This window comes from Epinephelus fuscoguttatus, linkage group LG8 (assembly GCF_011397635.1).
Source record: "Epinephelus fuscoguttatus linkage group LG8, E.fuscoguttatus.final_Chr_v1".
Classification (NCBI taxonomy): domain Eukaryota; kingdom Metazoa; phylum Chordata; class Actinopteri; order Perciformes; family Serranidae; genus Epinephelus; species Epinephelus fuscoguttatus.
This window is the reverse complement of record NC_064759.1, coordinates 30,156,624-30,180,856: the sequence shown is the minus strand read 5'-3', so window position 1 is coordinate 30,180,856 and position 24,233 is coordinate 30,156,624. Positions and strand designations below refer to the sequence as shown.

Sequence of the window (24,233 nt, the reverse complement as noted above, 5' to 3'; positions counted from 1 at the left end):
TGAGAGTTTTCAGTCCCAAAGCATAGTGTTGTCCTTGAGTCCTCTTTAAAATGAATGCCTAGGCTTTAAGGAGAAATGCTCCTACATTGCACCCCAAGTGAAGCTAAAGTGCCTTAACAAAACAAAAAGCAGCATTTAGGATAGTGCAAACAGTTCCTAACTCTTGTGCCTCATTGCCTAATACAGCACCATCGTAATTCTTTCTCTCCTGGCGAAGGCACAACAAGCTCTGAAGACAGAGGCTATTGTCACCCTCAGGTGTACAGACCTCTGCTAGGAGTTTTTTTCTCTCCTACGGACAGCTACATCCATTTCCCTTATCTCCCGACTTCTCAAAGACCCCATTTCTCATTCACACAACAGCGTTTGTCACCAGATCTTGTTCTCTTTCTTCTCATTACAAGCTTTCGGGCGTAATGAGTGCCCTGACCCTGGCATACCGTTGAATGCCAGGCGCTTTGGGGACAGTTTCCAACTGGGTAGCTCCATCTCAGTGGTTTGTGAGGAAGGCTTCATCAAGACGCAGGGGGCTGACACCATCACATGCCATCTGGAGGAAGGCAAGGGGATGTGGAGCGGACTCATTCCCAAATGTGAAGGTACTGAAATGGAATAGCTAATAATTGTGTGGTTGGCGGACAGATGTGTCAACTTTTGAGTTAGGTGGAGAAAGAAAAAGAAAGAAAAAACAGAGGGAATCTTGATACAAAAAAATTGAGTGGGTTATGTGGAACATGCAGTTCACCCGAACTGGGCTTTGCTTGTATTATTTTCAGGTATTTGTGTAACTCCAGCCTTTTGGTGACTCATCCTATATTTCTTTTTTTCAGTGTTTCTCATGTTGGTACAAAAAGATTACTGACAGAGTGGTATCATCTTTAAAACAAATACTCTCTCTTTCCTCCTCTCCTCTCCTCTCCTCTCCTCTCCCCACCTCGCTTCACCTCGCCTCTCCTCACCTCTCCTCGCCTCTCCTTGCCTCTCCTCACCCCTCCTTGACTTGCCTTTCCATTTATGAATTTAATTTATATCTTTATCCTCCAGCTCCTTGTGGGGGCCACTACTCAGGGCCGTCTGGTGTCATCCTCTCCCCGGGGTGGCCTGGCTACTACAAAGACTCCCTGAGTTGTGAGTGGGTCATCGAGGCCGAGCCGGGAAGCTCCATCAAGATCAGCTTTGACAGGTTTGTATGACAGTGCTGCAACAACTCACCCATGGAAATGAAGACACACACATACACACACACACAGACGTAATGGCACAGGCAAATACTGAGAGAGTACACAATCCCTTATGGACATGTATCCACATACTGTATTGTGTGTGAGTACCACTTTACGTAACTACATACAGACCTACGTTTACACACACACACACACACACACACACACACACACACACACAGCATATCAATTTACACACACTGTTCATGTGCACAAACAGAAGGCGTACCCCTGGCCCTGGAAACCTCCGAGTTAGAAATAGAAAGTCAGAGGAGGTGGAACGCAGTCCTGGACCTAGTTTCCAAAAATGTTGAAAGCCTTGAGTAATTCTTTATTTCGCTTACCATCTCCCGCTCACTCCCTTAGAGAGCTGCAAGTGTTGCTGTAAGATCTTTATTTCTTACCATTAAGGAACGAAACCATAAAATGTTCATATTTTATAATCAACGCCTTCTCATTGCTGACATATTCCTTTGTAAAGAAACAAAGAGCTACTTTCCCTTCGACTTTTTTTGTAAAGTGAACTCAAATGTTTTGCCCCTCTTCACTTTAAATGAGCAAAAGTTTTCCTATGCCTAGCTCATGTAGCTTCTGTTTTTTTTTTAAGCTTTTTGCAATAATAATACAGAGAGGTGTGGCTTTCCTCTTGCTGAAATTGTCTAAAGGTGATTTTTCCACAGTATTGATAGTGATATCGGAACTGCTAATGTCACTTGTTTGATGATTTAGAGACCTCAGGGTGACCACAGAGCTATACCATGTCAGATTTCCAAGAAACTCATTGATCTTATACTATTGCAATAATTGGAAAACCTGTTGTGCAAGCTATTTCTGCTCATTTATCTCCTTGAAATAAGAATGTTTTCTCTGCGGACACAATAGGCTAAATGGCTTCAAACTGTCTAATCTGTCAAAGCAGGAGTATTGTTTTGAATACCAATAACTGTGTACTCTACAGCTCTCTCTCTCTGCTCTCTGTATTCTCAAGGTTTCAGACTGAGCTCAGTTATGACTTCCTGGAAGTGCATGACGGCCCAAACCTGCTCTCTCCTCTGATTGGCTCGTTTAATGGAACCCAGGTCCCTCAGTTCCTGTTCAGTAGCAGTAACTTTCTGTATCTGCTTTTCACCACCGATAACAGTCGATCAAACAGTGGCTTCAAGATATTCTATGAAGGTGAGAGTATGCATCTGTTCCCTGCATGCACTGCATAACATGATTTAAAGTTATGAATGCAAAATATTTTTGGGACTGTAAACAGGTATTGTTGGTACATGTCACAGGTACATTTAATTGATTTTAAATTAGATATGTTTACAACAAGAAAGAAAAAAGGAGATAAAAGTACAAGTAAGCAGCAGTTAATGACCCTACAAACTTAAATTGGTCTGCTTCTATAAAGTTTGTGAAACTATATGTTAAAGCCAAACTGCCCTGAGGATGTGTTTCAGGAGGATTATATGACCACCATGATAACAACTTGGCTCAATAAGCTTCAGTCCTCAGGATAAAACATTTTTTTTTATTCCATTTCAGCCTACAGAATTTTAAACATTGCTCATTTTAGAGGGAGACTAAGGTCAGCACTGTATGTTAAATCTTATCTTGCCACAAATGTTAATTTTTCAGGATACCTCACAGTTACTTCAGCGTCCCAAATCAACAACAAACAAATCCCATTGTTTGCTGGGCCTTTTGTGTGGGAGGTTAGGCTTCTGGGTAAAATCAAAGCCAAACTTCAGGAAAAAGTCGGCTGTAGATCTTGATCAATGCGGCTTGTTGAATATTATTGTGCCGTAAACTCTAAATGTAAACAAACACTGAAAATAAGGTTACTTTCAGACTGCAGTCAAATCAGATATTTTTTCTCAATCTTTAAGACTAACTGTCTTACTTTTATTTGCAGTTGATCAGATACGAATCCAATTTGAGGTGCTCGAGCATCCGGACTGAGACGCATTTATAGAAATTGGATTGAAATTACATTTCAGACCTTCTCCAAATGTGGTTTGCAGGTGGTCTTTTGCTGTCAGACTTTATAAAATCAGTCTGAATACAATCTAGAAGTGCCAAAAAAAAGGGATCAGGGCTGGCTCTTAACAAGGCCCTAGTAGCTAAGTTATCTAGTGCAATCGTTGGATTTTTGTATATGGTCATCTGCTGCAGGCACGCTACTGCAAGTGCAGAGGTACCAAGATGCAGAAGAACCAGAAACACTGGTGCAGGCTTGTTGAGGAAGGTTGTCTTCAAGTGCAAGACTGACTTAGAAAATCTGGATGAGGGAAGAGTACTGTTAGCTTTTAGAGGTACACAATCGAATACTGTAAATAACTGGCTAAAATCTTCTGCTCTCAAAGGAGTTGATGTTTTTAAATTTTTTTTTTGTTGTTGGTTGTTTGTTTTTTTCCCCTCTCACATGCATAGAGTGGTAGTCTTTTTGAAAATTCAAATAGAAAATACTCTGGACTTAGTGTGATCTGTTTTCACGATTGTATGCACTAGCAGCATTACCCTTGTCACTCAGACGAGATTCATAAGACAGTTTGTTATTATGTCTGTATTATTGACTGAGAGCAGACCACAAGTGCCTTTGTCTTATTATGTTTCACTCTCAAGTGCATTTTTCTTTTGTTGATGAGGCTATTGAAAAGCAATAACAGTAAGATCATATTAGCTTCTTCCATTGCAATTTAGGACATATCTTATTGCTGAAATGCTTTGGGGAAACCCAGCCTAGTTCATTTGTAAAATTGGTCTTACAAAGTAGGGCTGTTGTGAATTATGCTGTGAATAAACTGAGGTACAGGGCCACTGCATCATTCCCTTTGTATGTAATGGATAACATAGATCAATTCAGTTACAAAAAAATACAATAAAATGATATTAAGTGACATGTGGGCCCACATATTCAGTTAATGTTTTTTCTAATTTCTCTCCTGACCCTTGTATTTCTTAATCTTTTTTTTTTTTTTTGTATTATTGTTTTCCACCAAATCTGTGCACCCCAGAGGCCAGTACCAGCAGTGATCCATGAATGGTTTACTTCTGTAACATGTTCAGGCAAAATCCATGTGTTTTCTTACTAAAAATATCACAAATTACTCAAGGAGAGCAAGACAGGTTTTCTACAGGGGCCTAGCAGTACAGAGGAAGAGCCCTGTTATCACACATGAATAATCAGTCTGCTTGGGCTGTTTTACAGGTTATTAATGTTGATGACTGTGATCTGTAGCTCACAAACCATATAGTATAACTGTGTTACACTGTCTACAGTGTCACTTCTTGTTGATAATGCTGTGCCACGTGGCCAAAAGTAATTGCTGCTGGCCACGTAATAGAACTACACTTCTCCCAATGGATTAGAATTCATTACAATGGGGTACTGGACCTTTTCAGACAATATTTGTTTGACTTGCTGAGGGTGTGTGTGTATCCGGCGCTGTTTGATTTTGCAGTGGGGGCACTTTTACATAAATTTCACATTGTGTGCTGTACCTTTCTCAATGTGCTTCATGCTGGGCTCACAGTCACTGATGCCAGACATCCCACAATGAACAGGGTACTATTTGCTGACATGTCTGAGTTCTTTGACTGGGTCAATCACCTGAAACTACTGCAGCACCAGACATTGGACTTGAACCAGGACACCTCTGAGAGGAAAACAAAGGATACAATACAATACAATACAAATTTATTTATATAGCACATTTAAAAACAACAGCGTTGACCAAAGTGCTGTACAAAAAAGCATGACCAAAACACAAAACACGAAAAGTTTGTTAACATGAATTAAAAACACAAAATTCAGACCACAAAGCAACCCGCTATCATACAGAGACTGAGAAGGCCAGAGAAAACAAATGAGTTTTTAAAGAGACTTTAAAAGGCAGGGTAGGGGCGAGTCTAATCTGGAGGGGCAGCTGCAGCTTTGTTCTGAATTTGCGCTTCATTCTAAATATAAATACAATACAGTACAAAATGTATGTATGACCACAGTTTAATTCAAGTTACTCAAGCCCTTCCATGCATCCATTACTGATCAGGTGCACTTGATATCCTAGGGTTCATTTATACTCCTTTCATGTACAAAAATAGATCCCCTCATTACAAATGTTGTAAATGTCACTGCCTACATACTTCCATGCATCCTTTATATTTACATAGATAGATCTACGAAATGGCACTAGAGGGCAGGGCCAGAATTTTTTTTAATTAATTTATTTTTTTTTTAAGTTTATTTTTGTTGGCTTTTTTTGCCTTTAATGACAGGACAGAGAGTGAAATGGGGAGACAGAGAGAGAGTAGCAGCAAAGTGTCGCGAGCCAGACTCAAACCCATAGCTGCTGCAGCAGGGCAATGCCTCTGTACATGGGGCGCTGGCACTATCCACTATGCTACCAATGCCCCAGGGTCGGACATTTAATAATGTCTGTTTTAATGGAGGTAACTTTGTAGGTGGCAGTGGTCTGTGAGGCTAATAAATACTTGTGACATTTGGACAGAGAATTCTTTTTTCATGTTAACCGATTCGTTTTGGTCCAACATTTTTAAAATATTTTCATATTTTATTTTATTTTTCTTATGCTCGTGTCTTGCTTGAACTACGCTAGACTGTCGTCACGATTTCCAGTGGCACTGCTCCATTTTGTCTAGATCTATAAGTTTTCAAAAAACGTGCACAAATATGGACAACAAGAACGCAGAGTACAAACAGAAGGCTCCATCCATGTCAATATACATATCTTAATGTTGAGTATGAATAAGCCCTTACTGGCTTTATAAATGGATGCTCTTGTAATATGGAAGTAGCTGGGCAAAATGATGAAAATCAAATATAATGGTATTTTTTAAATAATACCTCTATATCAATACCATGATAATAATTCAGGGTTGACTGAATACAATATTGAGTCAATGAGATTTTTTTAAAATAACCATCAGTAATGTGGATATAATGGCTACATGGGTTAAGGCAAATAATACACCTAGAACAGCCTGGTAAGTTCAGTAAATTACATCACTTAACTGTAATGCAGCTTTTAAAACCAGGAAAAAAACAACACTCACAATATAACAAAATCCAAAAGATGATATTGAGTCTCATATCATGATATATATATATATAATATCAATATATTTCCCAGCCCTACATCAAAGGAGTCATTGTCAGGCAAACAGCCGTTTTTCAGTGACTCCCTGAAGTTAATGCTTACATGTTCCAATAAATTGTTGGAGGTGGCAAAAGTAAAAGATAAAAGTACAGATTGTGGTGATCTTAGTTTAGAATAGCTCACCCACCAATGACCTGATAACTGCTAACACAACTGTTGCCAGTCAGTGCCTAAAATCAGTGTATTTTTAGTGCATCAAAAGCAACCCTACTTGGAAGATATCCAAACAGCAGTCCTGGAAATCACAGGGAAAACCAGGGCAACTCAGCTTGCATCACTAAAGATTAAGAGAGAGCTGGCACTACTATCCAACCTGCTCACTCTAGGAGCAAAACCAGTGAGCAACAGTTTTTTTTAGGAAAACCTGAGGTGGTGGTGTAACACATGGATGAACAGGAGTATTTTTGGACAGGTTCACTGGGGTCATAACCCCAATTCTTTCTCAACATGCCCTGTAATCCTCCTCACCACCTACAGTAGAACATCTGCTTTTGACCTGCTTTCAGTGGGTGACCTGCTTACATGTAACACAAAAAAACAATAGCTTGAAGACAGCAAACAAAAACCAACCCTAACCCTATCAAGGTTATTTAGACAGAAAACTGTCAAACTTCGCAGCAGTCCATGCAATTGTGCATTTTTCTTCAAAGTCTCAGCTGTGTCGTGTTATAAAACAGCCTTTGCTATTGTCTGAATTGTGACATTTTTTTCAGTGCAGTCCCCTTAGTGTGCCATGAAATATATTCTCTCCACTTTGTGTAAGCATGAGTGAGTGTTCATTTTTACATTTAAAAGTCAATAAATGTCAAAGTAAATATCTTACTTTGGAAAACTTGCTTTCTCTATTATGTATGCGACCCGAGACCTACCTTTGTTGTGATGATTGTAACAACATCAAAGGTTCTGTCAGAGCTTTTTCTGTATGAATGTGGCCTAGAAATTTTACTGATGGTAAAAATAGAATTGTCATTTTGTGTTTCGTGAATGCTGTGTGACTTTAATATACCTCTATAGCTCAACAGTCATTCTTTATTTGAATAAGCAAAAGCAGACCTTGTCCCTGACTGTATAAATACTCATCATCCACAGTAGTTATCGTGTATGACAATAATAGACCACATGCTCATAGGTTAACACAAAAACTAGACACTTCCTAAATGTTGTGAACAAAGAGGAACTGCTATGAAAATCAAATTATAAGTAACTTAATGATGATACGAAGACGTACAGTTTTGTCAAAACTTAAATAAGAACTGTTTGTTTTTAATTTCTCTAGTGGTCACATTGGACACATACTCCTGCATGGATCCTGGCATTCCAGTGAACGGCATGCGGTTAAGCCATGACCTGTCCATCGGCTCCACGGTGTCCTTTCAGTGTGACCCAGGATACAGGCTGAGCCACGAGGAGCCACTGGTTTGTGAGAAAAACCACTTCTGGAGCCACCCACTGCCCACCTGTGATGGTATGTATACTGGATGATAAAAAGAAGACTCAGAGGGAGCAGAGGGAAACAGATATACTCTTTCTCTTTTTTTTCCCATTGCCTGCATTGCTTGCGCTGGGTTGACCTGTGAAGGGAGCAATGCACATCAAGGTGGCTAGTGTTCACATCAGAGGAAACATTGGAGAAATCCAGCCATACATGTTTGAGCCTCAGTCAGACCCAGACTCAGATGAGGAGTCTGTTGTGCACCAAAATCTGCAGCCATATTGGCCATATCAGAATTGTAGACATAGTTAGCGTTTTTTATTTAGGTTGTTTGTTAGTTGGTAACTGCAATTAATGGTTGTAAAACATACAGTAATATTTTGCTACAAGTTGTGCTCACCAAGTTGCTACGAGTTGTTTACATCCAAAAACTGCACACTCTACCATGTGTGCTATCAAAACTTTTCCTATGCTAATGCAAACTCCCGCTCTCTGTCAAGTCTGCTCTGTGCTGGAGGTTTCAGGTTTCTTTGCTGGTGTTGTGTCAAAATCTGTTACTCCGTCAATATGTCTTTACCATATCAGACATTTTTGCATTAGTGATGTACCCTACCTAACTTGCCCGGTGTATGTTTAAATCTCAGATTTTTAGGGAAATGCACAGACATCACCCCACTTTAGTAGAAGAATGTGGAAACACCTCTCTAGTGACAAACTTTGTGCAGACACAGGTCAGTGAAGTCAAAGTCAGACATTTTAGGCGTCTGTCTGCATAGCTTTTTTCCCCCCAGCAGAAAAGCAGTGGCAGGGTGCAGGAGCTTCATCCCAGCACTTCATTAAAAAAGCGCTCGCAGTGGGGGTTGTTTTTTTCATGAAATGCTGCACGTGAGTATCTTGACACTAACATAGCAAGGTAGCTAATAAAATGCTACATTGACAGAGGGTTTAATATAGTGTTAACAACAAGCTTACAAAGTATATGGTGATTTAAGCACAACACTCACCAGTGACACTCAGTATCCAGCCGATCCACATCCAGAAGTGGGCTTTTCTGTTGTTGTTGTTGTGGCAGTAGACAGTAGCCAGCCAAAAAAACAACAGTGACGTCACCAGTGCCTTTCTAAAAAATGTTGAAGCACTCTGAGTGGCTGCACAAAAAGAAATTAAGTGAATGCTTATCATATTTATCAGATCTGTTTTTTTATATGCTGTTTTGGTTTGTATGTTCTTAATATGGTTGGCACTATGACATCATATATGGCCCTTAAAAACTGTAGAGCTGAATGACTGTAAAATACACTGACCAGCCTTTTTGTCCTAAAAAGCATTCTAACATGAATGTTAAGAGTCATTGAAGAGACATTAAATAATTGACCTGGTTATGATTTGAAGCACTAAATGAATTTTGTACAGCACCGCATCAGCTCATTAGAATGTCAGCATTATTTTTAGAAAATACACATAAGAGCTTCTCTGCACATTCACTAAGTATATCCTGGCAGAGTCTTTTTTGCTCCAAATACTTATGGGATGCTGCCACTAGTAACTGGCAGAAGGTTTCTAAGTTAATTTTTGTTGAAGGTAACTGGGTTCATATAACAGCTGCTTCCATGGTTATATTTATTCTCAAACTGAAAAATGAAGAAGAAGAAGAAGAAAAAAAGCATGGCCTTATTGGCAAGAGGTAAGGACACAAGCATAGTGACTATGGGTAGCCTACAGCAGGTCTGACTAACCAAACATGCGCTTGTCAAAATGCTTTTTATTCAACAAATAGACCCAGTCCTTGTGTGAACAACTTACTTGGGGTGTTATGAATCATATAATACTGAAGACAGATTATGCTCAGCTTCAAAGCATGAAGTTCAGCATGTTCCTGATAGTTTTGATATCTCACATAATCTCCCTCTCACGGCTGTGTTTGTGCAGTTTTGCTCTTTGTGCTGTTTAGAAGCACACTGAAGGACGATTGTGGCGATTATTGTTGCGGTGCACAAGCCGTAAATGATGTCTCTTAGTCACGGATCACTCAGTTGAAAGAATATAACGAATAAAATACATGCAAGGGTTGGCAAGGAGTGCCGTACCGTGCATATGATACAGTGCCATGTGATGCAGCTTCAGCCCAATGGTTGTACTGAAAAATTGTTTTATATCTTGGAACATTTTCTTGCCTAGGTGTGTGCCAGACTGGTGCCAAATGCCTTGGCTCTTTGCCTATGGAGCCTCTAAAGTAGATCATTTGCCAAGCGTACTCATCCACTTTTAATGACTTTATGTAATTTTGGCTCATTAATAAAATATTTGATATAATTTTGTTGGTGGGTAAGGATTCAGGCCTTGATGTGTTGTGCTTGCTGGAGGGCCCAAGGGTGGAAGGAGAGAGGATAAGAGGGGGGTGGGTGTGTGCAGCTGTGGAGCCTCAGGCATCTCAGTGATCCTCAAAACATCATCTGACATTCATTACTTTGAAAATATGTACATGCACAAGAGTCCTACTCCTAATATTTGTCAACGATTGTGGTTTTGAAGAAGGCATCCGGGCATTCGGTTGTTACACCAGTCTTAGGACATTCAGGCCAAAGGACACGCACATACACACACACACACACACACACACACACACACACACACACACACACACATAAAAGACGGAAGAAAAGAAGAAAACAAAGCTTGTCAAATGTCATCAATGCTATATTTAAAAAGCAGTGCCCTTTATGTGAAATGACCTTTTATTTGAAGCACAATGACAGCATGAGAAAACGGTTGCAGGTTTGAACAATAGCCAATTAGACCAGTTAACCTTCAAGTGGATCTAGCATTAACCTTCGGCTCCTCAGCAGCCAATGAGGGTAGAGATTTATCTCATTAACTTCCTTTGATGAGATAAGGAGCTTTATAGCAGTAAAGTCAATAGTCAACATGGTTGAGAGTTGTATTACTGAGATGACAATGAGTGTTGCTGCTTTAGACAACATTATCTATCACCTCAACTGTAACTGCTCTGCACGGTGGGTTGCTACTGGATTATCCTCCCAACCTGACTGAAAAGTAGTTGGAACGCAGCACTGGGTTGATTGTTTCTATTTGGAAGAAACACAAAATCACTTTTAAGTCACAATCAAAATAAAGCCTGATTCTGTAATCCGCTGAATACGCCTGTGTCAGTTTTTGTGATTTGTAAGTAAATTTAACGGATTATCGTGTTTTCTGACAATGTCTTTCAGTTTAAGATACCATAGGAGAGGAGAAAATATGGATGGATAGCTGAATTAATGAATAATTTATTGTCCTGGCAGTAGGGCAGGTTTGGAGCGAGAGAGAGAAAAAAAAAACATTGTGTTGGCAGAATTACAGGTACTCATAAAAATAGCAGGACAGGATGTGATATGACTCAAATGCATTATTCATTTAAATCGCTCCTCTGTCTTCAGGTGAAGGATTTATTGGTTCATTTACAATTTTCATTTTTTTTTCTGCCAACAGTTATCTTTCATTATCTTCCCTTTCTATTCAGCATCATGCGGTGGGGATATCAGGGGACCTGGAGGGATCATCTTATCACCTGGCTTTCCAGAGCTGTATCCAAACTCTCTAAACTGTACATGGACGGTTGAAGTCAGCCATGGAAAAGGTAAGAAAGCACCACTAATTTAAGATTATGCATTTTTCAACATACAAGTATGCAAACAATGCATACTACAATACGTTGTTTTTGTGTTTTGGGCCTACGCCTCATATTTTAGGAACATTTAAAGGGACTGTTCCCCCCAGAATCAAAAATACACATTTTTACTCTTACCTGTAGTGTTATTTATCAGTCTAGATTGTTTTCGGACATAGAGATGTCTGCCTTCTCTCAAATATAATGGAACTAGATGGCACTTGGCTTGTGGTGTGGGAAAACAATACATTTGAAAAACTCAACAGCAATGTCTCGTTCCAGAAATCGTGACCTGGTTATTTAAGATAATCTACAGACCTTGTTCTGAGCAGTTTCATGTAGGAACCATATCACTATGGAGAAGGAAGCGTGCATCTACTCATGGACGACAGGCTCGTGCTTATGACAATCTGAGATGTAAACATTAATGGTGTCCTCCTAAGCTAAGCTCCATCGTTAGTTAGCTCAATAGTGCTAGGTGAGCTAGCAGTAGATGCCCGCTTCCTTCATCATGGCAATATGGTTGACAGGTGTAGTTTGGTAAAAAGAAAATAGTTCTTATATAAAACTGTTTACAACAAAACCTGTGGATTATCTTGAGTAACCAGGTCATGATTTCTGGTAAGAGACATTGCTATTGAGTTTTTCAAATGTATTTTTGGCACTTACAGCACCACAAGCCGAGTGCCATCTAGTTCCATTATATTCATGAGAAGGCAGACATCTCTATGGCTGATATCTCCAACACTCAGCAACTCAGACCAAAACAATCTAGACTGATAAATAGCACTACAGGTAAGAGGAAAAATATGTATTTTTGATATGGGGGTGAACTGTCCCTTTAAACTATGGATATGTTAATTTAAGAAATATTTTACTTTGTACCTGCATGAGTCATTCACCTGCTACACCTCAGTTACCAGCACATTCATTTTTATATTCCTTACCACACTGACATTCAATAGTCCTCACTATGGCCAAATTATAAAACTATAAATTAAAATTTCACCCCCTCAACAGATCCCAAGAACATTATGGGGATTTATTATTATGAAGTGAGAAGTGACTTGAGCAAAGATAATTTAAATGCACTGACTTTTTTCATCTTTGACAACTGTCCAGAATATGCGTTGGGATAATATTACACTTTGAGGTGTTCACGCATTGAAAATTTAACTGTGTGATTCTTTTTCTTTTTCTTTTTTTTAAAGTGTGTTTGAGTATCGGAGAATACAATTTAATTTGTAGTTCCTCTTCATCAGCAGTTATTCCACTTATTATGCTTATTTGAGACAATGTTGTATAATAAGCTGCTTCATACATCCCTCAGTTGGATAGCATTTTACGCTGTTAGGAGAATATTGCTTTTCATCAGTTTTTCACCTAGCTCAATTAATAATGAACAGCTTTGACATTTTAGTGGTTCATCTGGTAGATAAATCTGGTATTTCACTGATTTTCACATATTATTCTTTATTTAATTAGATTAATTCCATTATCACAGCACTCGCTGTCAGTTATGTGATCAGTTACCTCTTCTCTGAGACATTCGTATTCATTATCATTTAAAAAGTGCACTAAGCTTATCTTAGTGCTCTAGCACTTAGCTGTATTATCCCTGTATTTTACCATAGTATTTCTTGTTATTCTCCTCCACAAGCCCCATTAAAATGCCTTAGTGTACTCTTCATACATTACCAATTGTTCCTATTGTCAAAAACTAGAGCCTTTTTTCCTCTAAAGAATCACCTTCTGATAGTTGATGTCTCACAAGACCTAACAAGACCTGTCTTCTACCCTCTCCGTAATGTGCTAGTCAAGCACAGGAGGTGCATTCAGTGCAAGACTCATTCAAGATACACCACAGAGCGCCACAGGAAGTCATTCCTGCCTGTGGCCATCAAACTTTTCAGCTCCTCCCTCAGAGTGTCAGACACTCCAAGTCATTGGACTGGCCTTTTGACTTATTTCACCCAACAGCAGCTATAGCTCCATGATTTATTGATTATTTATATTTTCAACAATGCAACACTGACTTAACTGTACAGGCATCTGTGCAGTAAGTCAACTGTACAATACTCTGGCATTAAGACTAAATTTATACTGTATATTTCAGCCACTATTTTAATTTAACTATTTATAATATTCTTGCATTTTTTATTTTTATTTTTTATTTTTAGATTTTTTTTGGGCATTTTTTGCCTTTTAAAGATAGGACAGTTGAGCGTGAAGGGGTAGAGAGAGAGAGGGGGTAATGGGGTAATGACATGCAGCAAAGGGCCACAGGCTGGAGTCGAACCCGGGCCGCTGCGGCAACAGCCTTGTACAGTACATGGGGTGCCTTCTCTATCCACTAAGCCCCAATATTCTTGGATTCATACTTAACACACCTGTAGATCCCATTTCTCAGTAATTTTTATTTAAACAGTAAATGCAGTACCATATCAAGTATGATGCACATATTTCTGCATATTTTTTTATGCCTCGTATTTCATATTGTTCAGTTTTCTCTCTGTATATTGTTATTTATTGTAGCATAATGCACTTATTTTCCATTTACAGTTTTTCTTGTAATTTCTTTGTGTATATCAGAGCATGACTCAACAACGTGACCCAACTTTCCTCCCGGGATCTCTGAAGTATTTCTGAATCTCATTCTGATTCTATCAGCAATCCCTCCACTCAAAGTAAAATTAAGCATTTTTTAATTTCTGCCTCTGAGGTTTCTAATCTTAACTTCTCATATGACTTATTTTTCTTGCCATCAAGGATAAGATTAATGTTATTATTGTACACATAACCCACTAGGCTCATAATGGTTATATCTGTGTATGCATTTTCAAAGAGGAGACTGTAGTGTAGTGATTACCCAACAACATCACCTAATCCTTCCCTAAATAACTCACACCAACAACAGAAGACTTGTTTCAACTGCACTGTATTGTTTCTTTTTTTTCTCCTGTTGTATGTATTTTTAGTCAGGGGTGCCCAAACCTTGAATGGGGGCCAAATCAGATCATGTAAAAATATCTGGGGGCCAGCTGCTTCTCACAACAAAATTGTTATTACAAAAGTCCTACACAAATAAGACAAATGAAAAACCATTAAATTTTCTAACGCTCCTTAAAGCGGCGGCCCTCAGTGTTGAACTTCCACTTCTGTGCTGTGGCCATGTCTGCTACGTAGCAGTCTGCTGTTGGGTAACAATTTTTTTGCTTGTTTATCATCTGTTCATGAACACATATTAGTTCCGCGTGCATAGTTCCTACATGACGCATGTCTAAAAACTGTATGGTCATCCTGCCATCGATAGGCGAATGGAAAAAATGCAAAGTGATCTTGCTTGGTTAATCAACATTGTGTGGTGGGTCACACATAGTATATTTTTAGCAACAAGCCCCAAGCGGGCTAGGATTGGACAAGCCTGTTTTTGGTGATTATGATAATAACCTCACATACGTTCTCCTATCAGCAGCATTATCCTTTTTATTTCTTACATGGGTCCTCACCTAACAACTGGAGCCATAAAACTCAATTGCACCAGCAGCTGTAAACCAATAACAACAATTTGAAATAGTTGCCAACTAATTAACTAATTATAATCAAATTCAACACAGTGCCCAAAATGGTTCAAGCTATTTAAAATGCTAAATTAATTTAGTGTGGGCCAATTAACAATCAAACCTCATATATGCTGTGCAAAATCAGGAAGCTAAGAAATTTTACTTAGACCTTACCTAAAACCCTGAAGCGTGGTGAACAAATTTGATTAATTATAAATAGTAAGTGATGAAAATAAGCTTTTACATATGACATTGTTTTGATCAGGGGCAAATTTAGTTGATTGAACATGATTTAGAGAGGCAGGTTCTCACAATTTGCAGAGCTTAGCTGAGCAAAACCAAAGACAATAAGTCCAGGGATCACCATTTAGTCACTGAGACTTAAGTTCTATCTTTTTTGAATGGAATAGGTTTGAAAAGTAGGTTCAAAAAGTACTGGTACAATACCTGTACCAGTACCTGGGTGTAATGTTAGGGTGTTACCTAAAACTATACAATAGCCACTGTACTAGAGTCTATCTCCTACATAATATGCATTTTCTTTCGATGGTTTTAATTATATCAATATCTTCAGATTTTCATCACAATCTGAAACAGGTGATGCTACCCAGGACCAATCTTTTATCATTGCACTGATTTTCCCTGTGTCTTGTTTTTCCTTTGGCTACTGACTGGAAGACAAATTCATCTTTAGGGATAGTAGCTATGTAACTATTCCACGCAGTAATTACCACCATCCCGTACCAACTATATTAAAATATTGGGATGTCCCCTCACAGGGATGGGTCTTGATTAATTGATCATTTGGCTTGACTCTCTGTGATATAATTGCCATTTTACAGAGCACAATCCATCATTTCATTTTGTTATTTATTTTATGGCCATTCGGGACTTTCTTTATCAAGTGAGCCAAACATTGTGGAGGACATTATAGAGTCATATTCGAACAGATGGCACTAAAATGGCAGTGCTTATTGTACTGAAAAGCAGCCAACTGGCCATCATGGATGGAGGGAAGATGTTACTGGGTCTGAGTTACAGTGTGAAAATAGAAGCAAGGTGCACAGACCTAGATCTTGTTTTCAAACTTAAAAGTTAAATATTAGTTTGTTGATACAACATTTAGAAACCTTTTGACCAATCTTAAAGGAATACTTCACCCACAGAATGATCATTTATATATCAGTCATGCCATGTTACCGTAAATACCTAAAGACAGCTTTGTTTATCTCATATGCCTTGAAGGAAAACAGCAAACCTATTGATTTCTTGATTGTCTAGGGACCAGGTTTAACAACAGCAAAACTATATCAAAATGTTAAAAACTCACACAACTCGTGCAGTATAATGTAAGTTTCATATATCCAGTTCTGTGCTCAATATTTGCCAAACGGATGCATTTTCAAAAATACAATTTAAAGCTGGACTGAAAATGAATCTTATCTGTGCTCATTTTAATGCCAGACTCCTGTAGTGAAAATGCATGTGTTTGGGAAGTACTGAGCACGACTGCCTCCACGACTGGATAAATGAAATTTGGATTATACTGCGCAAGTTGTGTGACAGTTTGTAAACCCATATTTTGGCCCCCAATCAATCAGTAAATCACTAGTTTGCTGTTTTCCACGTAGGCATGCAAGAAAAACAAAGTTATCTTAATGAATTCAAGGTAACATGGCACCACTAACTGATAGACAAATGGTCATTTTGTAGGTAAAGTGCTCCTTTAACACAGTTTCCTGCACTTTGCTCCTGTAGCAGATTTGCTAACATCAATCATGTTCTCTTCACTCATGTGATTCTGTATCATTGGCCTGCCATTAGAGATGTTTTGTCCTGGAGTTTTAAAGTTTCACAGGATGGGCAGATTCCAAAGTGTGAGAAGTACTGACTAATACTCATGTACTAGTGGAAAGGCCATGAGTCTTTGATTACATAGTTTAATTCTGTGGAAATCATTTTCACTTTTTTGGTTTTTACTGCATTTTGAAATTGCTTTGAGTCTTTTTTATGTGTGGCCTTTTTAAATGTATTTTTTTTTCCTTTTTATGTAAGTATGATAATTTAAGTAGGATTCATTTATTCCTAGTGCTGCTGTAAGTTAAAACATTTAATATTTAATGGATGAAAAATGAATTGTGTAGATGGATGTTTCAGCAAACTAACCTCAAATTAATACAAGTGATTTTGAATGATAATCATGACATTTGAAATTAGAGCTAAAAATTGAATTGAATAATAGTCACATTCAGTCTGAGGTTGTTGCATTAAATTTTGCTGCCTTACATTGTCAACAGTAAATCCATTTCTTAACCTTACGGGTCAGTCTAGACATGAAAACATCAAATTTACGCATTACATATTCTATTCAAAGCTTCCTCTATGTCTCCATCAGTGATTCTTCGTACTTTCCTGAAAATCTCTAACACTGGCCTTTTATATTTTCTCCTTCAAGGTGTCCAATTCACTTTTCACTCTTTCCACCTGGAGGATCATCATGACTACCTTCTGATAACAGAAAACGGCAGCTTCGCCCAGCCACTGGCTCGACTCACCGGCTCAGAGAGGCCTTCACCAGTTAATGCAGGCCTGTATGGGAACTTCAAGGCCCAGCTACGCTTCATTTCTGACTTCTCTATATCACTGCAGGGATTCAACATCTCCTTCTCGGGTATGACGGCATTTGAGGGTTCTGTCTGTAGGAGGCAGGGAAGGGAGAGTATTGGTATGTGTGAAGACAGGATGGGTAGGTAAAGCTTTAAAAGAGGAAAGGAGATGAATTGTGTGGGGGAGTGAGGATGCTGAAATGTGGTGGGTGGAGTTGTTAAGTGGAAAGGGTAGAAAGCAGAGGTAAAAGACACCGTGACAGACAGAAGGAGAGAGACGGCTTGTTCAATGATGAGATCAAAAGTGTTAAGCCTCTCTAAAGCGTGCATAAAGTAACATGTGAGGAGTGATTTGTCGGTCAGAGTGGGAGCGGGCTTAAGGTAGACCATGCCTCAGGCTGCGCCGATCAGAGGAGGATAATTAAGAGACAACGAGGTCACGCAGGTAGAGGATGTCTGACCGTGATGGGAATGATCATCAAAGCATGCCATGTGGGTCAGTATCCTCAGGACTGAGGAGATGGAGGGGAAAGGGTGGAGGTGGGGGGGCTGTACAGAAATAATGCCCCCCCATGCAGAGTGCAAGAAATGGAGAAATGCAGAGAGAGGTAGAGATAGGAAGCTTGGGGAAGGAGAGGGAGAGAGAGGAAAGAGATGAGACAGATGGTGATGCTGAGTGAGCAGGGTTGATGGAGAGGGCGGAGAGAGAGTGATGGAGAGAGAAAGAGAGAGAGAAAGAAAGTGAGAGAGGGATAGAGTAGGAAGAGAGAGAGAGAGAGAGAGAGGGTCTGCTTCATGAGCATCCTGGCTAAATGTTTGCCTGCTGTTCGCTGAAGTGAAGCATAACTTATGCAGCCATGAATATTCATGAAATTTAGTTTGTGAGTGTGCGTGCGTATGTCCTTGCGTGCTCTGTAATTAGCATCTATAGATTTCCTGATTAGAATTAATTTTTTAACCTTTTATGACCTTTGATGAAAATTTGCCAAAGCTGTCAGGTCACATCCTACAGTAGGATGCTGCTTTAACGCTTTGCTGTGATGGAATCAATAGTTGTACATAGCTCTGCATACTGCCAAATAACAGCACCGTGAGAAAAATGCCGCTGGGACTAAGACCTTATTCTTCTTATGCAGCCCAAGTTGCATCTACACCTTAGATGATAAGGCCACCAACAGCCTTTGTATAATAATATTGCATGCAGAGTGGCCTATATCTTAGAGAGTCCATCCTTCATCCAGACATCCAGGGTTCAATTTTTTGGCATGCATCCTGACCTGATGAAGTGTCCTTGAGCAAGACCGTTTATCCCCCAGAGCTAAGATATTGCTTGCTTTGGCTGAACACGCACTTAGTGTTTCATTATAGGGAGCAAAAGAACAGACAGTTTTTTCCTTAGAGTATTATCAATGACAAGTTTACGAAACAAATCAAAATAATGGAGCATTAAAAGTACATTTTGGTAGTTAAGACAGCACTTTGTTCCAACTCATTTCTTATGACTTTCTTGTTTCCAGAGTACGATCTCGAACCCTGTCAGGACCCTGGAACGCCTCAGTTTGGCTGGCACACAGGCTCCAGATTTGGCATTGGCGACTCGCTAGCGTTCTACTGCAACACAGGATATCGACTACAGGGGGCGAAGGAGATTGTATGCTTGGGAGGTGGCCGCCGCATGTGGAGTGCCCCTCTGCCAAGGTGTGTGGGTACGTGGTCAGCTGCTTTTATTCCGTTTTCTTTCCTGTCTGTGTATGTGTATTGCAGAATTTGCACTGTAAGCCAGTGTAATGGTTTAGATTTATATGGCACGGATATGAACCTTTTATTAGTCATTCAACAAGTCAGTGGAGTTACATGTACTTGAGCAGAACACTATTAAAAGTGTGTGATTAATACTGATGTGAGTTGCTAGGTTAAAATTATTTTTGGAGATCTCTTTTACACTCAAGAGTGCTCCAAGGCCAGGTTAAAGGGAAATTTCGGTTTATTTCAACCCGTCTCCTATCGTCCTAAATTTGTTTCAAGTCACTACTGACAGAAATAATAGTTAGCATGTTAGCTGTTAGCCTAGATACAGCCGTAGCTCAGACCTGTTAAAACTTAATTGAACGGGCATCCTTTCAAGTGCAAAGTTAGTCCACTAAACAAGCTTTTTCTCCACAACGACCGCCTCATATCGTTAGGATAAATGTCAGAGAACATATAGAAAACGACATGTAAACATGTTGTCTTACCTTACCGGTGTGGTGCCATGTTTGTTGTTTACCATTTAGCTAAGGCTGCAACCAGTCCCATTCCTTGCAACAGAGGTATTCCTCTTCTGTGGGCATTGGGGTACAGCATTCACAGGTAACGTTACACCACCGAGCTTCAGAGCTAAAGCCTTCCAGCAGCCATTCCTCCTCTGTCGTCCTCTAACGTTACCTGTTGTGCTTCTCTCTCTCTCCTCCTCCGTTCTTCAATTTCACGAAGCTCTTCGTCAGTGTATTCTGGCTCAAATAAATAAGGGCGGCCATCGCCTCTCGATGTGGAAAGCCTATATACTAACTTTCCACATTTAGGTGGTCTTCAGAGTTGTTGTCTTACCTTACGGTGTGTTTACCATTTACCTCTGCTTCCCAAAGCACGGCCGAAATATCGCGAGAACAAGCAGCGATTTCATACCGTGCCTGAAATCTTGTGAGAACAAGCCACAGCAGCTGCAAGGCAGAACCGGACAGTAGCCTGAAAGGTTCATTCATTTATTTTATGAAAGATTTATAGAATAATGGCTGACTTTTTGCCAGACTTTGACTTTGTGGAGGAGGAATTTGATTTTGCAGAGGTTTATGGCCGCCCTTATTTATTTGAGCCAGAATACACGAGTCTACAAACATATTCAGTGCCGCATTACAGTCTGCACAACACTGCACACTATGACAAAGCCTGTCATGTTTAAAAAGTGACAATCTAACTCGGAAAATGCTCTCAAAATACGCTAAATAATATGTAAATAAAAACCAAGCACTTATAGCCACTGGATCATTACAGAGGTGAAAAGCATGGACTTACATTTACTCACGTCACTGTAATTGAATAGTTTTTTGTGTACTTGCACTTTTTAAAAAAAAAAAAAAAAAATTTGAGTGTTACATCAGTAGCCTATGTTTTAATTTAAGTATTATGCTTTGCTGCATTTTAAATGACTTCTGTGACAAAGGGGGAAAAAAAAGAAAAAGTCGACCGAAATTTTAAAAAAGCAAACGGAATTGTACTACCATGACACAATATTAATAGTATTACACTCTGTGACAACCTGGCAGCTAGCTCTGATGGAGACATATGAGCTCTAAGAACAAACTCACATTTATGGACGCACACTAAAAGAAATGTCGCCATGGTCCGAGAGAGGTGACGTCATACTGTTATCTCTGTCTCTACAGGTACGCAATGAGCAAGTTAGATCGCCACTTTTTAAACATGACAGGTTTTGTCATAGTGTGCAGTGTTGTGCAGACTGTAATGTGGCACTGAATATGTTTGTAGACTCTTGGAAAAAGAACAAGAAACATTGATAAATATGTATGGGTATTTTCAAGGCAAGTCGAGGGTAACCAGTTGTCTCAGGTCAGCCCGAATCAAAATGTTACCTGGATGCTGACGTAATTTACTAATACCTGAGGAAAGCCTGGCTCTCTCTGAGTCTCAGTGGCTCACACAGGTAGACGTGCGGTTTGTGTTACTTTGTCTTTTTGTTGACGTGAAATCGAGTCCAGCTCGACGCAAATTTGTGTATATCATATTTTCTTTCCTTTCTTTTTTTAATGTCGCTGGTACGTAGTGCTCACTTACAGAAGCATATTCGCTGTGGTAGATGTGGGCTGCGACTCTAAAATCGCTAGTAATATGTTGTGTATGTTTGTGAATTTGTGACACAAACATACACAACATATTACTGCTGACGGAGGCGCAGCACATCTGCAGCTGTTCAGTAAGGAAACTAGTTAAATTGGAAACCAGTAGGGACATAACACCGGTAAGGTAAGACAACACGTTTACATGTTGTTTTATATATGTTCTTTGACATTTATCCTGACGATATGAGGCGGTCTTTGTGGAGAAAAAGCTTGTTTAGTGGACTAACTTTGCACTTGAAAGGATGCCCGTTCAATTACGTTCTAACAGGTCCGACGCTAAAGCTGTATCTAGGCTAACGGCTATTATGCTAACTATTATTTCTATGTCAGTAGTGACTTGAAACAAATTTAGGACGATAGGAGATGGGTTGAAATAAACCGAAATTTCCCTTTAAAGGAGAAGTGTTCATGGACAGTACAGCTACACTGATTTTTCTCCCCAGAGAAGCTCATTTACATTACTTGCACATTTAAAGAGCTGACTCCAACGAGCTAATTGCTTCATAGCAGAGGCATTGTGTCATTTAAACTAGTTCCATCACACCCTGTGATAGAGTACCCAACATGATTTCGCACAACCCTGCCTCTGGCACACCAGTTTAGCCTTGTGTTAAAAAAGGACTGCTAGGGTGACATGAATTTTACATGACAGTAGTGCTTGAAAACAAATAGAAAAAAAATATTTATGCAGGGCTTGCCGTGACTTTGTTTAATTGGTAATGAGTTTTAAAGTAGGCAGCTCTGGTTTTAAAGGAAAACAAATAAATAAATAATTATTGTCTCCGTGTTGTTGTTATTTCTTGCAGCCGAGTGTGGATCGACAGTCTCCAACAACGAGGGCATTCTTTTGTCACCAAACTATCCAATGAACTATGACAACAGCCATGAATGTGTGTACAGCATTCAGGCCCAAGCAGGCAAAGGCATCAACATCACTGCCAGCACATTTCAGCTCGCACAAGGTGACATCCTCAAGGTAAAGACACAAAGCAGTCACTGCTGTCTGTTTACAAAAAATAGATAGGCAAGAAATAAACACAGGGCTTTGGTTATGAACTAAGTCAAATACATTAATGTAGTTGTCTAATTAAAGTTTGGGTGTATGGGGCAGGTCTTTTTGCCTCTTCATTATGTAAAACCTGGGAAACCAGAATAGGGATTAGGCAGAGAGCGACAGGCAGAATACAGAATTGTTTTGCCCTGATAGTGAGAGCAAAGGTCAAACAGCAGCACCATCATCAAGCCTTTGGGAAGGAAGAGATTCATTTCTTTGCTCAAGGGCATTTTAACAGTTTTGGTAAGCACCACAAATGTGATGCAAATGACTATGTAGTCCCTACTTCACAGCTGGAATGCACTCTTTTTAGGATGCAGATGTCTTGTCTAATGCTCCAATTAACAGAGCATTGTAGCCTACTATCAGTGTTTCTAGTAATGGAGCTGTGTAGACAGTAATCTCTTGTACTTAGTCATTTTGTGAACATCTGAAATGTGAAAAGACATGCTTAGAGAGCTAAATTGACTTGAAGAAAGAGAAAAACAAAACCAAGAGGGCCCCAGTAGTATTTCAAAGGAAGAGCCCAGAGCCTTGTATTTCATTCCTTGTTATTTCACAGATGTCAATCAGAAAAGATTAGGTATACTGCTGGAAATTCGTGGGAATTCAAAAGGGTGCTTCTTCAACAAATAATTTCCATTAGATACGTGGATCAAAAAAAGATCTGTGAAAAAACAGAATAACAAATGAAGATAAAAAACATGCAATTATTTCTGAGCAACAAATCCACACAAAACAGACAAACAATGTAAGTACCTTACTCTTTGCTTAGAGAATGCACTGCTTTTAAACTCTGGATTGGATTTTAGTTCTAGTATAATATTTGGATGATAATTGGTGTTCACTCAAAGTTTGATGAAATTAATAGCATGACAGAGAAAGGACAATTATTCCTCCAAACCTTCAAAACAGTCTAATTTTAGTCTGACTTCATGGATCCCACCATCTGCCTTGTTAGCTCTACAGATGCACAGTATCAAATCAATGGCAAGAATAATGGTCTAATTTTCACATCTCATTTAGGACATTGGTTTTGCAATAGATGTGCCATATAAAAAAAGAATATACAGTACTAATACCTTCTTTTTAATTGTGGCTCTCTTTCCTCAGTATTAATATTTAATTCTTAATCTGATAATTTTACTTTATTGGGGCTATTTAATCCACCATAAGCAGCAAAACTCTCCATCACGTTCTCCTTCTTTGTCTCTGATCAGGTGTATGATGGCAAAGACGGCGCAGCCCCACTCCTTGGCACATACACAGGCACGTCGATGCAAGGTCTGTCCCTCACCAGCACCTCCAACTATCTGTGGCTTGAATTTTACTCTGACCAGGAGGCGACAGCAGCGGGGTTCCGGCTCATATACCACAGTAAGTCACATTTCATTTCCCTGGAGGAGGAGGGCCCTAAAGCTTTTCCAAATGAGTGAATTTAGCCTCACTTCAGGAGCCAGGCATTTCAAGTAGCAGAATTTTAAAGAAAATTTTAATTGACCCTCACCCTGCTTCACTGTGTCTTTCACTGTCAGGATATCCATTTAACACAGCATGGTGTTGCTGTGCCATTCCTTCAGGAAAATTAGCTTTTTTTTCTTCCCACCCTTTCTCTCCCTCA

At 39.4% G+C, this 24,233-nt stretch overlaps 1 protein-coding gene across 2 annotated transcripts in view; it reads left to right on the top strand.

Annotated features, from left to right (window-relative positions):
• The window catches only part of LOC125892989 (CUB and sushi domain-containing protein 3-like), a 264,617-nt gene that overhangs the window by 95,550 nt on the left and 144,834 nt on the right, over positions 1-24,233 (top strand). For both annotated transcript variants that reach the window (XM_049583381.1, XM_049583380.1), the window contains exons 15-23: positions 405-599; positions 1,045-1,183; positions 2,212-2,399; positions 7,671-7,859; positions 11,347-11,463; positions 17,512-17,727; positions 19,180-19,368; positions 22,365-22,534; positions 23,833-23,989. In XM_049583381.1, coding sequence (XP_049439338.1) covers positions 405-599; positions 1,045-1,183; positions 2,212-2,399; positions 7,671-7,859; positions 11,347-11,463; positions 17,512-17,727; positions 19,180-19,368; positions 22,365-22,534; positions 23,833-23,989 — 1,560 coding nt within the window. The remainder of the gene's footprint in view (positions 1-404; positions 600-1,044; positions 1,184-2,211; positions 2,400-7,670; positions 7,860-11,346; positions 11,464-17,511; positions 17,728-19,179; positions 19,369-22,364; positions 22,535-23,832; positions 23,990-24,233) is intronic.